Here is a 15757-nt window from a genome sequence, read left to right as displayed (position 1 = left end):
CAGGAGAATTCAGGGATTCCCCCAGATGTTTATTCAGGGATTCCTATATAAGATTCCTTTAGGATATCCTTAGGGGATTCCTCGAGAAGTTTCTTTAGGGATTCTTCCAGGAGTTCTTCCAGGGATCGCTGCTGGGGTGCTTTCAGATTGTAGATTAAAATTGAGAATTTTCCAGGAAGCCTCACGGATCCCTCCATGAGTTACATCAGAGATCTTTCCAGAAGCTCATTCAGGAATTCGTATAGGAGTTCTTTCAGGGAATCTTGTAGGAGTTCCTTCAATAAATTCCTTAGGATTACAATCACGCATATCTCCCGGATTTTTTTTGAGAGATTTTTCATGAAGTTTTTACAAGAATTCCTCCAGGATGTACTCCTGGAATTCCTCCAGGAATTCTTCGAAGGATTCCGCTAAAAATCCTTCGAAGACTCCGCCTGGAAATCCTCCGGACATTCCTACCAGAATTCCTTCGGGAATTCCCCTGGAATTCCTGCAGGACTTCCTTAAAGGATTCCTCCTGGAATTCCTTCGGTAATTCCTCCTGGAATATCTTCGGAGATTCCTCCTGTAATTCCTTCAGGAATTTCTCTTGGAATTCTTTCGGGGTTTATCTTGGAATTTCCTTGGAGATTCTTCCTACATTTTCTTCCGGAGTTTGCTCCTAGACTTCCTTTGAGAATTCCTCCTGAAATTCGTTGACTATTTCTTTTCGAATTCCTTCGGAGATTCCTCCTGGATTTCCTTCAGAGATTCCTCTTAGAATTTCTCCAGGAGTCACCCTGGAATTCCTTTGATGATCTCTCCTAGAAGTTCTTTGGGGATTCATCCAGAAATTCGTTCGGGAATACCTCCTAGAGTTCCTGGGATTTCTCCTGGAATTCCTTCGGCGATTTCTCCTGGATTTACTATGGGGATTCCCTTTGAAAATCCTTCGATTATTTCGCTTGGAAATAATTCGGAGATTCCTCCAGAGTTCCTCCTAGAACTATGTTAGGGGTTTCGCATCGAATTCCTACAAGGATTCCTCCTGGAACTCCTTCGGGGATTCCTCCTAAAATTCCTTCGGGGATTCCTCCTATGATTCCATTTATCCAGTGATTCCTCATGAAATTCCATCGAGGATTTCTCCTGGAATTTCTACGCGAATTCCTCCTGAATATTTTACGATGGTTCCTTCTAGAATTTTTTTGGGGATTTCTTCTCGAATTCCTTTTGCAAATTCTCTCTGGAATTCCTCCGGGATTCTTCCTGGACTTCCTTCTTGAATTCCTCCTGAAATTCTGTCGGTAATTCCTCTTGATATTCCGTCGTGGATTAATCCTGGAATTCCTTCGAGATTTCCATATCGAATTTCTTCGGTAATTTCTCTAAGAATTCCTTCAAAAATTCCTCTTGGAATTTAGGGATTATTCCTAGAGTTTCTTTGGGGATTTCTTCTTGAATTTCTTTGGAGATATCTCCTGGATTTCCTATGGGGATTCGACTTGGAATTCCTTCGGGATTTCTTGAAAAACCTTTGAGGATTCTGCTTGAAATTCCATGGGTGGTTCCCCTTGGAATTCCTGCTGGGGTTTTTCCTGTAATTTCTTCGACATTCCTCATAGACTTCCTTCAAAGATTCCTCGTGGAATTTTTTCGACGATTCTTCCTGAAATTCCTTTGGAGATTTTTCCTAGATTTCTCGACTTCTTTCGAAGATTCCTCCTTAAATTTCTTCGAGGATTCCTCCTGATATTTCGTCGGGGATCCCTCCTGTAATTCCTTCGGAATTTTCTTTTGGAATACCTTTGGTGATTCCTCTTCAAATTTCTTCCAAGATTCCTCCTGGAATTCCTTCTGGGATTTCTCCTGCCATTCCATCGGAGATTCCTTCTGGAAAATTCGCTTTTGGAGTTCCTTTGGTGATTCCTCTTCGAGTTATTTTGGAGATTCCTCCTGGAATTTCTTCAGGAATCCCTCATGGGATTCCTTAGGGGATTTCTATTAGAATTACTTCAGGAATTCTTCATAGAACTCCTTCAGGGATTCTGCATAGAATTCCTTCAGGGATTCCTGCTGGAATTCCTTCGAGGATTCCTCGTGGAATTCTTTCGGCAATTCCTCCTAGAATTCTCTCAAGAATTTCTCCTGTTATTCCTTTAGAGATTCCTCCTGGATGTTTTTCGTTGAATCCTCCTAGAATTCCATCGGGGATTTCTCCTGGAATTCTTTTGGAAGTTCCTGCTGTAATTCCCTTTGGATTAGTGCTTGAATACATTTGGGGAATCGCTCTGGAATTCCTTTGGGAATTCTTCATGGATTTTCTTCTGAACTTCCTCAAAAATTCCAATCAGGGATTTTTTCAGAAGTTTCTGCATGGATTTCTCTAAGAGAGATTTTCGTACCACCAGATATTCCTGCAGAAGTTCCTTCAGGGTTTCATACCGCATTTTCTACAGCGATTAGTCCAGAATTTTCTTCATGGATTCCTCCAGAAGTTTCTTGGAGGCTCCTCCTAGAATTCCTTCTGAGATTCCTCCCTGAAATCATACGGGGATTCCTTAGTGTAAATAGTGCGACCTTATTATCAAATTTGATAGCTTCTGAAGGTTCTAAGACAACAGAATAAAAACTGTAGTAAAATCGATATTTTATTGTCCTTGATTTGCAATGGAGTAATGCAACATGCAATAAGGATACGGGTAATGTTACAATAGGTCAATCACTGGTCGCAGTGACGAATCCAAACAGAAATAATAAAAAAGTATTCATTCAAACTTCTTCTTCTTCTTAATGGCTCGACGTTCGCATTGAAAGTTGGCCTGCCTCTCTTCAACTTAGTGTTCTTAGAGCACTTCCACATGTATTAGTTGAAGGGCTTCCTTTGCCTGCCATTGCATGAATTTGTACATTGTGTGGCAAGTACAATGATACATTATGCCCAGGGAATCGAGAAAATTTTCCCGACCGGGACGGGAATCGAACTCGCCATCTCCGGATTGGCGATCCATAGCCTCAACCACTAGGCTAACTGGAGACCTGGAGACCATTCAAACATAATAGTTCATATGTCATCCAAAGTCATGAAAAAGCTCAGACTACAAATTCTAGAGCGTAATGAAAACTATTCTTTGCTTTGCCAAAGTTGACATTATGGTCAAATTTTGGCCACGCCGATTCACGCCGCCGCCGCCGAGCAAAAAATAGTCGGCGCACAGGTCTAGCCGTGCATTGGCGAAGGCGTTGGTGTCAGATGGGAAAACGCATCGTCGTCGGAATGGAAAACAGTAGGCATCGAATTTCACCTAGGGAGCATCCATTAAGTACGTCACGCTAAAATTGGGAATTTTCGACCCCCCTTTCCCCCTTCGTACGGGTTTTTCCATACTTAACACATTGCTTGTAAACGCATGCTACTGGATCGCAGCAGGCACTGCTAATTGGCGTAAACTTGCAGTTTGTGGAATACACGCCGCCTGCTTTTCTCCCAGGATTACCGGATTGTGATCAGTGAATCACATTCCGATTATTTGCATTAGGACGGATTTATTTACTAAGTCATGTCACTTTTTCCGACATCGCGTATCGTCCCTACTGGAAACGTGACTGCTTTTTACCCAAGAATAACATTTTTAGTTTTCTCATAGCCTACAAACTGTTGTTAACCCTCAAGAGGATACTTTTTTGGAACCCTGGGGTCCATTGGACCCAGGACATATATTCTCGCGTATCTTGTGATCCTTACTTTTTGAAAGGGCGATATTTTCAGCAAAGATGTTAGAAAACTCAAAGCCTATCCAGCGATGATGATGAACAATTTAGTTCGGGAAGTTTCCGATAGGTGGCGCTAGAGAGCATATTAAAATGCCCCTAAACAATGGAATGGAACGTAACTACCTAAACAAGCGCACCCAAGCAATAAGGTAAACCGCACTTCTGTAGACCGGTAGACATACAAGCTATGAGTCCGTTTACCGAGACTTTATAAAAAAAAACTTTTATTCACTAAAATGAACTAGATTCTACAACATTACACTTAAAACTAAACCGAAATCATTCATCAATCACCTTTTAATAACTAAACCTGCTAAATCGGCGTTCCTCCGGGTGGTGTGATTCCGATGCAACCTTCGTTCCCACGGCAGGTAGAACTTGCAAGTTGGCTGGGTCTGGATCTCTGCTGTTGCTATGGGCTCAGGTGAATGTATTGGTGTTGGGTGGTGGCGGGACCCGACATAACGTACATGTCCGGCGGCTCAAAAAAGAAATCTTGGTGTCTTCGGCAAAGTTGTTTGGATGGTTAAAGTCTTACAGATGATGGCCGCTTAGTTCGATACTCCACCACTAGGCGGCGCTAATGAGCATGCAAATTTTATCATCCGGTCAGGATTCCTCCTGGAATCCGGACAGGATTCCTCCTGGAATCCGGACAGGATTCCTCCTGGAATCCGGACAGGATTCCTCCTGGAATCCGGACAGGATTCCTCCTGGAATCCGGACAGGATTCCTCCTGGAATCCGGACAGGATTCCTCCTGGAATCCGGACAGGATTCCTCCTGGAATCCGGACAGGATTCCTCCTGGAATCCGGACAGGATTCCTCCTGGATTTCGGACAGGATTCCTCCTGGAATCCGGTCAGGATTCCTCCTGGAATCCGGTCAGGATTCCTCCTGGAGTCCGGTCAGGATTCCTCCTGGAATCCGGTCAGGATTCCTCCTGGAATCCGGTCAGGATTCCTCCTGGAATCCGGTCAGGATTCCTCCTGGAATCCGGTCAGGATTCCTCCTGGAATCCGGTCAGGATTCCTCCTGGAATCCGGTCAGGATTCCTCCTGGAATCCGGTCAGGATTCCTCCTGGAATCCGGACAGGATTCCTCCTGGAATCCGGACAGGATTCCTCCTGGAATCCGGACAGGATTCCTCCTGGATTTCGGACAGGATTCCTCCTGGAATCCGGTCAGGATTCCTCCTGGAATCCGGTCAGGATTCCTCCTGGAGTCCGGTCAGGATTCCTCCTGGAATCCGGTCAGGATTCCTCCTGGAATCCGGTCAGGATTCCTCCTGGAATCCGGTCAGGATTCCTCCTGGAATCCGGTCAGGATTCCTCCTGGAATCCGGTCAGGATTCCTCCTGGAATCCGGTCAGGATTCCTCCTGGAATCCGGTCAGGATTCCTCCTGGAATCCGGTCAGGATTCCTCCTGGAATCCGGTCAGGATTCCTCCTGGAATCCGGTCAGGATTCCTCCTGGAATCCGGTCAGGATTCCTCCTGGAATCCGGTCAGGATTCCTCCTGGAATCCGGTCAGGATTCCTCCTGGAATCCGGTCAGGATTCCTCCTGGAATCCGGTCAGGATTCCTCCTGGAATCCGGTCAGGATTCCTCCTGGAATCCGGTCAGGATTCCTCCTGGAATCCGGTCAGGATTCCTCCTGGAATCCGGTCAGGATTCCTCCTGGAATCCGGTCAGGATTCCTCCTGGAATCCGGTCAGGATTCCTCCTGGAATCCGGTCAGGATTCCTCCTGGAATCCGGTCAGGATTCCTCCTGGAATCCGGTCAGGATTCCTCCTGGAATCCGGTCAGGATTCCTCCTGGAATCCGGTCAGGATTCCTCCTGGAATCCGGTCAGGATTCCTCCTGGAATCCGGTCAGGATTCCTCCTGGAATCCGGTCAGGATTCCTCCTGGAATCCGGTCAGGATTCCTCCTGGAGTCCGGTCAGGATTCCTCCTGGAATCCGGTCAGGATTCCTCCCGGAATCCGGTCAGGATTCCTCCCGGAATCCGGTCAGGATTCCTCCCGGAATCCGGTCAGGATTCCTCCCGGAATCCGGTCAGGATTCCTCCCGGAATCCGGTCAGGATTCCTCCCGGAATCCGGTCAGGATTCCTCCCGGAATCCGGTCAGGATTCCTCCCGGAATCCGGTGAGGATTCCTCCCGGAATCCGGTCAGGATTCCTCCCGGAATCCGGTCAGGATTCCTCCCGGAATCCGGTCAGGATTCCTCCTGGAATCCGCTTAGGATTTCTCCTGGAATCCGCTCAGGATTCCTCCTGGAATCCGCTCAGGATTCCTCCTGGAATCCGCTCAGGATTCCTTCTGGAATCCGGACAGGATTCCTCCTGGAATCCGGACAGGATTCCTCCTGGAATCCGGACAGGATTCCTCCTGGAATCCGGACAGGATTCCTCCTGGAATCCGGACAGGATTCCTCCTGGAATCCGCTCAGGATTCCTCCCGGAATCCGCTCAGGATTCCTCCTGGTATCCGCTCAGGATTCCTCCTGGAATCCGCTCAGGATTCCTCCTGGAATCCGTTCAGGATTCCTCCTGGAATCCGCTCAGGATTCCTCCTGAAATCCGCTCAGGATTCCTCCTGAAATCCGCTCAGCATTCCTCCGTAAAATCCCGCTAATTCGACAATGATTTGAGAAATCACGGGAGGAATTCCTGGATGAATCGCAGTTAAATTTCCCAGGATGAATCCCGGGAGCAATTTCCAAGAGGAATTTTTAAAGGATTCCCGGGAGGAGTTCCTTGAAGAATCCCGGAAGAAATTTCTGCAGGAATCTCGTGAACAATTCCTGGATGAATCACGGGAGGAATTTGTGAAGGCATTCCTTGAGGAATTCCGGGAAGAATTTGAAAAGTTTCTGGATGAATCACGGGATGAATTTCTGGAGAAATCTTGGGAGGAGTTCCTGGAGGAATCCCGGGAGAAATTCCTGAGAGAATCCTGGAAGAAATTCCGGAAGGATTCCCGGGAGGAATTTCTCAAGGAATCTCGGAAGAAATGTATGGAGCAATTCTGGGTGGAATTTCTAAATGAATTCCGGAAGGAGTTCCTGGTGAAATCCCTTGAAAAATTCATTAAAGAGTCCCGGAAGAAATTTGTAAAGGAATCCAGGGAACAATTCCGGGACGAGTTCTTGGAGGAATTTCTGGAAGAGTCATGGGAGAGGAATTCCTGGAGATATCTATATACGAATCCGTGGAGCAATTATTGATAGAATTCTTGGTGGCATTTCTTGACAACCCCTGAAGCAATTACTCAAAGATTTTTGAAGGTATTCTGAAGAGATCCCGAAAAGGGTCTAGAGAGATGCTTTCGAACGACCGTAATAAAACTCATAAATTTAAATTAAATCCTATCAACTCTGATATCTTTACTCGCAACTGCGCCCAATAAACTGAACTTTTGTGGCGAATGTGGCACATGTTAAAGCAAGTTCCAGAGAATACGAGCCTGTTGCGCATCGATCGACAATGTTTAGCGAACGGATCTATTATGCAAATATAACTCAATTCCAATTATTGATTCACATCAATAGGGAACTGTTTCCGATTGATTTAATGCATTCTAAATGTTTCAACCCGCATTGACAGACAATAATGCGACGACCACTCTATGTGCAACTACAGGGGATGGCCAAAATGTTTGGAATAGGCAACTTTTTTTTTTCTCTAACAAAAAAGTTCAACAAGCTGTATCTTTTCGTAAAGTGCATCAAAAAATCTCAAATTTTGTCTGTTTGTCAACCTATTATATGTGCATCATTGGTACAAATTTGAGCTCGATTGGTTAATCTTTCACGAAGCTAGAACCATTATCGTGAAACACTATTTTTTAGACATCAATTTTTTTAACTGTCATGTCTCGGAAACCAGTGAACCGAATTGAATGAAATTTTGAACGTTTATCAACAATATATTGATGCTTGATACGACGTTATAGTTATATTTTCTCACGACGAATAAAGTTATACCTGTTTGACATTTACAATACCACCCAAAAATTACTAAATGTGTTTTTCCTTTTATCCAATTAGGCTCGTATATATCTTATAAGAGATATCTCGAAAACAGAAGCAGAAATTCTTTGGAAATCAAAACTTAAATTTAATGACATTGATGTAAATATTAATATTTTTTTTAGAGAAAGATCCAAAAAGCGTCAATCTATGATAACTTTTTTCAACGTTCGAAAAGTTCCTATGTTTTAATAACTTGTGAGTCAATAATGTATTGATGATAAACGTACAAAATTTCATTCAATTCGGTTCGCTGGTTTCCGAAATATGACAGTTCAAAAAATTTTTGTTCAAAAAATAGTGTTTTACGATAATGGTTCTAGCCTTAAGAAAGATTAACCAAACGAGCTTAAATTTGTACCATTGATGCACATACAGGGTGTTAGGTTCCTGAGTGCAAACTTTTTAAAGGGTGATAGAGGACCATAAATGGAGAAAAAAATTGTTCTACGCATATGGTCAAATCTCAACCGTTACGTAGTTATTGAACTTCCCATGTTTTTGACTCTTATTGCCTTAACTGGCTATAACTTGAAAATGGTCAAACTTATCGAAGTTTTTTGACCCTTATTCGAAAGATTATTGAATTTTCTATCAAATGGCATCTTTGAATCGATTGGTTTAGTTAAATAACTAAGTTTTCTACAGCAAAAAGCTCAAAAGTAGTGTGTTTTAATTTAGTTTTGCCAATTATCTTTGAAAAATGCGTAATAATTCAAAATTCTTTATTAGGCAAAGTTGTGGCCCCTGTTCCACTCTACAATTCGTTCTTTGACATCAAACTTCTATCTCTTATCATTTTGTTGCAATTTCGATTTTAACATCGCATTTCAGATCATAAATCTGCAACTGTCATGGAGAGCACTTTTTTGCGCATTGTGCCGCACATTTGAATCAAAATTGCAAGAAAACTATAAGAGCTAGTAGTTTAGTGTCAAAGAACGAATTGTAGAGTGTAACCGGGCCCACAACTTTGCCTAAGAAAGAATTTTAATTTATTACGCATGTTTCAAAGATAATTGACAAAAACTAATAAAAATACGCTATTTTTAACTATTTTGCTCTAGAAAACTTAGTTATTTAACTAAACCAATCGATTCAAAGAAGCCATTTGATGGAAAATTCAATAATCTTTCGAATAAGGGTAAAAAAACTGCGTTAAGTTTGACCATTTTAAAGTTAGAGCCAGTTAAGGCAATAAAAGTCAAAAACATGGGGAGTTCAATAACTACGTAACGGTTGAGATTTGACCATATGCGTAGAACAATTTTTTCCCCATTTATGGTCCTCTATCATCCATTAAAAAGTTTGCACTCAGGAACCTAACACCCTGTATAATAGGTTGATAAACAGTCACAATTTGTGAATTTTTGATGCACTCCTTGAAAAGTTATAGCTTGTTGAACTTTTTTGTGAGAGAAAAAAAAAGTTGCCTATCCCAAACATTTTGGCCATCCCCTGTATGTTTGCGTACCTACACGTTTCCATGAATAATTGACTTTCGATTGTGCGGTCTGCCAATTCATCAATTGGTGTGACTGTGAGCACCAATAAAGCGCAGATCTACATAATTAGTTTGGGAACTGATTTGTAATTCAGAATCGCTCTTTATCAATATTGACCACAACGTCACCTACCCACACGTTCCGGTGGGGACAGCTCGAAGCCAAGCATGGAATCAATTGTGCTGCAAATTATAATCTATCTGTAGGTGATTTCTGGAATTTAGTCATTGTAGGGGTGGAGAGAGATACTGAGAAAATGATACAAACTAGGGTGACTCACAAACACACATACATGAAAAAACGAATGCAAAGTCCCTTGACTTTATTGGTTTTTACTTCAGAGTGTCGCAAATGTCGAAAAAACAGTTTCTGCTATATTCGATCATGTGATGCCAGCCAATAGCAGAGGTTTCTCAGTTCCTTCCGATGTTGTACTCCGTTAAAGCACATTCATGCTCAAGAAGTCGAGAAATTTCCGGAAGGAATCCTGTCCGGATTCCGGAAGGAATCCTGTCCGGATTCCGGAAGGAATCCTGTCCGGATTCCGGAAGGAATCCTGTCCGGATTCCGGAAGGAATCCTGTCCGGATTCCGGAAGGAATCCTGTCCGGATTCCGGAAGGAATCCTGTCCGGATTCCGGAAGGAATCCTGTCCGGATTCCGGAAGGAATCCTGTCCGGATTCCGGAAGGAATCCTGTCCGGATTCCGGAAGGAATCCTGTCCGGATTCCGGAAGGAATCCTGTCCGGATTCCGGAAGGAATCCTGTCCGGATTCCGGAAGGAATCCTGTCCGGATTCCGGAAGGAATCCTGTCCGGATTCCGGAAGGAATCCTGTCCGGATTCCGGAAGGAATCCTGTCCGGATTCCGGAAGGAATCCTGTCCGGATTCCGGAAGGAATCCTGTCCGGATTCCGGAAGGAATCCTGTCCGGATTCCGGAAGGAATCCTGTCCGGATTCCGGAAGGAATCCTGTCCGGATTCCGGAAGGAATCCTGTCCGGATTCCGGAAGGAATCCTGTCCGGATTCCGGAAGGAATCCTGTCCGGATTCCGGAAGGAATCCTGTCCGGATTCCGGAAGGAATCCTGTCCGGATTCCGGAAGGAATCCTGTCCGGATTCCGGAAGGAATCCTGTCCGGATTCCGGAAGGAATCCTGTCCGGATTCCGGAAGGAATCCTGTCCGGATTCCGGAAGGAATCCTGTCCGGATTCCGGAAGGAATCCTGTCCGGATTCCGGAAGGAATCCTGTCCGGATTCCGGAAGGAATCCTGTCCGGATTCCGGAAGGAATCCTGTCCGGATTCCGGAAGGAATCCTGTCCGGATTCCGGAAGGAATCCTGTCCGGATTCCGGAAGGAATCCTGTCCGGATTCCGGAAGGAATCCTGTCCGGATTCCGGAAGGAATCCTGTCCGGATTCCGGAAGGAATCCTGTCCGGATTCCGGAAGGAATCCTGTCCGGATTCCGGAAGGAATCCTGTCCGGATTCCGGAAGGAATCCTGTCCGGATTCCGGAAGGAATCCTGTCCGGATTCCGGAAGGAATCCTGTCCGGATTCCGGAAGGAATCCTGTCCGGATTCCGGAAGGAATCCTGTCCGGATTCCGGAAGGAATCCTGTCCGGATTCCGGAAGGAATCCTGTCCGGATTCCGGAAGGAATCCTGTCCGGATTCCGGAAGGAATCCTGTCCGGATTCCGGAAGGAATCCTGTCCGGATTCCGGAAGGAATCCTGTCCGGATTCCGGAAGGAATCCTGTCCGGATTCCGGAAGGAATCCTGTCCGGATTCCGGAAGGAATCCTGTCCGGATTCCGGAAGGAATCCTGTCCGGATTCCGGAAGGAATCCTGTCCGGATTCCGGAAGGAATCCTGTCCGGATTCCGGAAGGAATCCTGTCCGGATTCCGGAAGGAATCCTGTCCGGATTCCGGAAGGAATCCTGTCCGGATTCCGGAAGGAATCCTGTCCGGATTCCGGAAGGAATCCTGTCCGGATTCCGGAAGGAATCCTGTCCGGATTCCGGAAGGAATCCTGTCCGGATTCCGGAAGGAATCCTGTCCGGATTCCGGAAGGAATCCTGTCCGGATTCCGGAAGGAATCCTGTCCGGATTCCGGAAGGAATCCTGTCCGGATTCCGGAAGGAATCCTGTCCGGATTCCGGAAGGAATCCTGTCCGGATTCCGGAAGGAATCCTGTCCGGATTCCGGAAGGAATCCTGTCCGGATTCCGGAAGGAATCCTGTCCGGATTCCGGAAGGAATCCTGTCCGGATTCCGGAAGGAATCCTGTCCGGATTCCGGAAGGAATCCTGTCCGGATTCCGGAAGGAATCCTGTCCGGATTCCGGAAGGAATCCTGTCCGGATTCCGGAAGGAATCCTGTCCGGATTCCGGAAGGAATCCTGTCCGGATTCCGGAAGGAATCCTGTCCGGATTCCGGAAGGAATCCTGTCCGGATTCCGGAAGGAATCCTGTCCGGATTCCGGAAGGAATCCTGTCCGGATTCCGGAAGGAATCCTGTCCGGATTCCGGAAGGAATCCTGTCCGGATTCCGGAAGGAATCCTGTCCGGATTCCGGAAGGAATCCTGTCCGGATTCCGGAAGGAATCCTGTCCGGATTCCGGAAGGAATCCTGTCCGGATTCCGGAAGGAATCCTGTCCGGATTCCGGAAGGAATCCTGTCCGGATTCCGGAAGGAATCCTGTCCGGATTCCGGAAGGAATCCTGTCCGGATTCCGGAAGGAATCCTGTCCGGATTCCGGAAGGAATCCTGTCCGGATTCCGGAAGGAATCCTGTCCGGATTCCGGAAGGAATCCTGTCCGGATTCCGGAAGGAATCCTGTCCGGATTCCGGAAGGAATCCTGTCCGGATTCCGGAAGGAATCCTGTCCGGATTCCGGAAGGAATCCTGTCCGGATTCCGGAAGGAATCCTGTCCGGATTCCGGAAGGAATCCTGTCCGGATTCCGGAAGGAATCCTGTCCGGATTCCGGAAGGAATCCTGTCCGGATTCCGGAAGGAATCCTGTCCGGATTCCGGAAGGAATCCTGTCCGGATTCCGGAAGGAATCCTGTCCGGATTCCGGAAGGAATCCTGTCCGGATTCCGGAAGGAATCCTGTCCGGATTCCGGAAGGAATCCTGTCCGGATTCCGGAAGGAATCCTGTCCGGATTCCGGAAGGAATCCTGTCCGGATTCCGGAAGGAATCCTGTCCGGATTCCGGAAGGAATCCTGTCCGGATTCCGGAAGGAATCCTGTCCGGATTCCGGAAGGAATCCTGTCCGGATTCCGGAAGGAATCCTGTCCGGATTCCGGAAGGAATCCTGTCCGGATTCCGGAAGGAATCCTGTCCGGATTCCGGAAGGAATCCTGTCCGGATTCCGGAAGGAATCCTGTCCGGATTCCGGAAGGAATCCTGTCCGGATTCCGGAAGGAATCCTGTCCGGATTCCGGAAGGAATCCTGTCCGGATTCCGGAAGGAATCCTGTCCGGATTCCGGAAGGAATCCTGTCCGGATTCCGGAAGGAATCCTGTCCGGATTCCGGAAGGAATCCTGTCCGGATTCCGGAAGGAATCCTGTCCGGATTCCGGAAGGAATCCTGTCCGGATTCCGGAAGGAATCCTGTCCGGATTCCGGAAGGAATCCTGTCCGGATTCCGGAAGGAATCCTGTCCGGATTCCGGAAGGAATCCTGTCCGGATTCCGGAAGGAATCCTGTCCGGATTCCGGAAAGAAATCTTGTCCGGATTCCGGAAGGAATCCTGTCCGGATTCCGGAAGGAATCAATCCTGTCCGGAAGGAATCTTGTCCGGATTCCGGAAGGAATCCTGTCCGGATTCCGGAAGGAATCCTGTCCGGATTCCGGACGGAATCCTGCCCGGATTCCGGAAGGAATCCTGCCCGGATTCCGGAAGGGCTTTTCGCGACTAATATACGTTAAATTTATTACGATGAGGCATCGCATAGCGTGAAAAGTGATTTCGTTGCATGTACATTTTGTTTGTCCCGTCTACACAATACACGTAACTATATGGAATGTATAGCATAAGGAGTATAACGAAAAAATATTTTATTTTTTTCTGTGCAAGGAACGTAAAGAATTTTCAAAACAATATATCACTTTTTTGTGTATCCACTTCGTTCATCTGGGAAAATTATTGAAAGATTCAAAAAATATATAGTACGGTTGAAAACGGTACTGACCCATCTTGCCCCCACATACCATACATTTTGTTTGTCTGGGCAAGAACAAAAATCATAACAACTTTAAACAAACTAACTGTACGACGCCATGTATTTTCCTGTATGCGCCGTATATCATCACAGCGTAGGGGCAACCCTGACTCATTCCATCCCATCATCATCGCAAGAACACAGCAAGCTGCGAGCGAGGGCCATACACCGAACCGAAAGGGACGACGTAGTAGATTCCTTTGTTTACTTCACGTATGCAAAAGAAGCAAAGCCGACCGGCAGCGCTAGCGTGTCCTTGGGCAACTTCCGACGATAGTTTGACCTTCTACGTTCGCAAATAAATAACACGCACATGCTTTTGTGCCCGTAAATGTTGGGGTAGAATTTCATGCATCGGAAACAATCGAGTGCGGTTGTAGCATGTTTTCTGTTTTCTTGAACTTTCAAGATTAGGACGCGATAGGGTTTTATTTGACTGAATGATTCCGCTCCGAGTGCGAGCGGTACGCCGGAGCGCGAGCCGCCAATCAGCTGAGCAGCGTGGCGGCGAACGCACCGCCATCGCCATCGCCAACGGAGAGTGAGAGTGAGCGAACGCATCGCCGCAAGTGCATCGAAGATCCAAGTAGGCCAGCTGGGCATATAAGAGACGTTGCACTGTACTGCACGTCGCCGTCGCCTACTGCGCCAGCAGCCCCCGCCTGATCGCTGATTTGCTGAGTCAACTGCGCCGCGTGCGACCGAGCCGAGAGCTCTAAACAACGCCGAAGAGCTTGCAGTAAATCAGTAACTCACAAACCGCGGAGAAGTTAACACCGTATGCGGTGGAATACAGTCAGTGGCGAGAGTGGAATCGCGTGCTAGTCAGATCGCATTAAGTTTTGAGCTTAGTAACAACAATTAGGTACGAGAGGCGTCGATTTCTCTAACGAAGTGACGAACGGACGCGTAATTCGTCGTGTTATTCCACGTTGTAAAGTGCGCTGTAGCGACGGACAAGTGCCAGTAGTGTCTGCATTTTGAAACCCGGAATTGGGTCAATACAGTGCACGATCTGTGTCGTCGGCGTCCGCGGAATATCACAAGACGAGTGAAGAAGTGAAAGGAAGAGAGGGGGGCTTTGTTTACGTACGCGCGCGCGCGACCAGAAAACTGCATTCCAATCTGTGGACGAGGTTGATCAACTTTTGAAACCAGCATGCCGGAGCTGTCGCAGGATCAGTTCGAAGCCAAGCTGCCGCACAAGCCTCCGGCTACGGTCGAAGAGCTTCGGCAGCGGGCCAACTCGGGAGGGGCGGCCGCCATGGAAGCGTCGCGCAAGCGGCTGAACTCGCTCAAAGCGGCGCGTGGCGGCGAGAAGACGGAGGACGTGGCCGCGGTGGCGGTGGCAGCAGGTGGATCGCGTGGGCCTCGCAAGAGTAGTGTCACCTTCCAGGAGGACAGCAGCAAATCGGTGGCGGTGGCGCCGAAGCAGTTGCATCATTACGATAGTTTTGTGCATGGGTACAAACGCCAGATCAGTCACAGGTAGGTAGGTGAGACGGGCAAGAGAAGATCATCAACGCTGTCAAGAGCGTAGTCAGAGGGGGGCAGGAGGGGGCCGTGGCCCCCCCCTGGCCAACAGATTTTTTTTTTAATTCAAGCTGACTCAAAGATTGTCAATAATTCAAGTCTTCCAGAAAAAATATTTAAAAAAAAACTTTTCTATAGACTATTCTAATTATTGAGGTTTTTATCCACAATTATCCAACCTTTTTTTTCTTGAGAATCACAGGAAATTTCGCCAAGTATTTCTCCAAGAGATCTACTTCAATCTTATCATAGAATTTAACCAAATAACAAGCTTGGATGTGTAGTAGGCTAAGATCGTAACTATTGTTATAGTAGGCTGAGAATCAGGAGGAAGAAAATAAACGTCATTGTTATTATTGTACACAACCGAATAACACGCATAATCAATATCCTACATTGGCGACGAGGATAAATATCTATTTTCGCGGTTGAATTATCTGTTAATAGGAAGAAGAAAACTGTAGATTGATCGAACCAGAAAAGAAGAAGTGTATGTAGTAAAGTATTGTGTAGATTATAAAAGTACTAGGACTGGCGGAAGAGTGTACATGTTAGTGAAAAGTTGAAGAGAACTGCATCTTTGATGGAAATTAGATGTTTTCCGAGACTTTGTGAAAATATGGAGTGACTTGTTTTAAAATGGTGAACACAAAAATAACTATTGAAATTGTGGAACAAGATAAACTGATGAATGTAGAAGGTAAGA

General features: G+C 46.4%; 2 protein-coding genes across 3 annotated transcripts in view; both read left to right on the top strand.

Moving 5' to 3' along the window:
* Nucleotides 1–15757, top strand: part of LOC134284823 (uncharacterized) — a 496062-nt gene that overhangs the window by 323521 nt on the left and 156784 nt on the right. The gene's annotated exons all lie outside the window — the stretch shown is intronic.
* Nucleotides 1–15757, top strand: part of LOC109408929 (cytosolic purine 5'-nucleotidase) — a 168403-nt gene that overhangs the window by 47473 nt on the left and 105173 nt on the right. The window contains exon 1 of one of the 2 annotated variants that reach the window (XM_019682322.3): nt 14132–15006. The exons of the other annotated variant lie outside the window; for it this stretch is intronic. Within the exon in view, the coding sequence (XP_019537867.3) occupies nt 14678–15006 (329 nt within the window). The 5' untranslated portion in view covers nt 14132–14677. Of the gene's footprint in view, nt 1–14131; nt 15007–15757 lie in introns of those variants that run through there. 2 annotated transcript variants of the gene reach the window in all.

Source organism: Aedes albopictus, chromosome 1, assembly GCF_035046485.1.
Source record: "Aedes albopictus strain Foshan chromosome 1, AalbF5, whole genome shotgun sequence".
Lineage (NCBI taxonomy): Eukaryota > Metazoa > Arthropoda > Insecta > Diptera > Culicidae > Aedes > Aedes albopictus.
The sequence above is the reverse complement of the archived record's forward strand: the minus strand, read 5'-3'. Positions and strand labels throughout refer to the sequence as shown.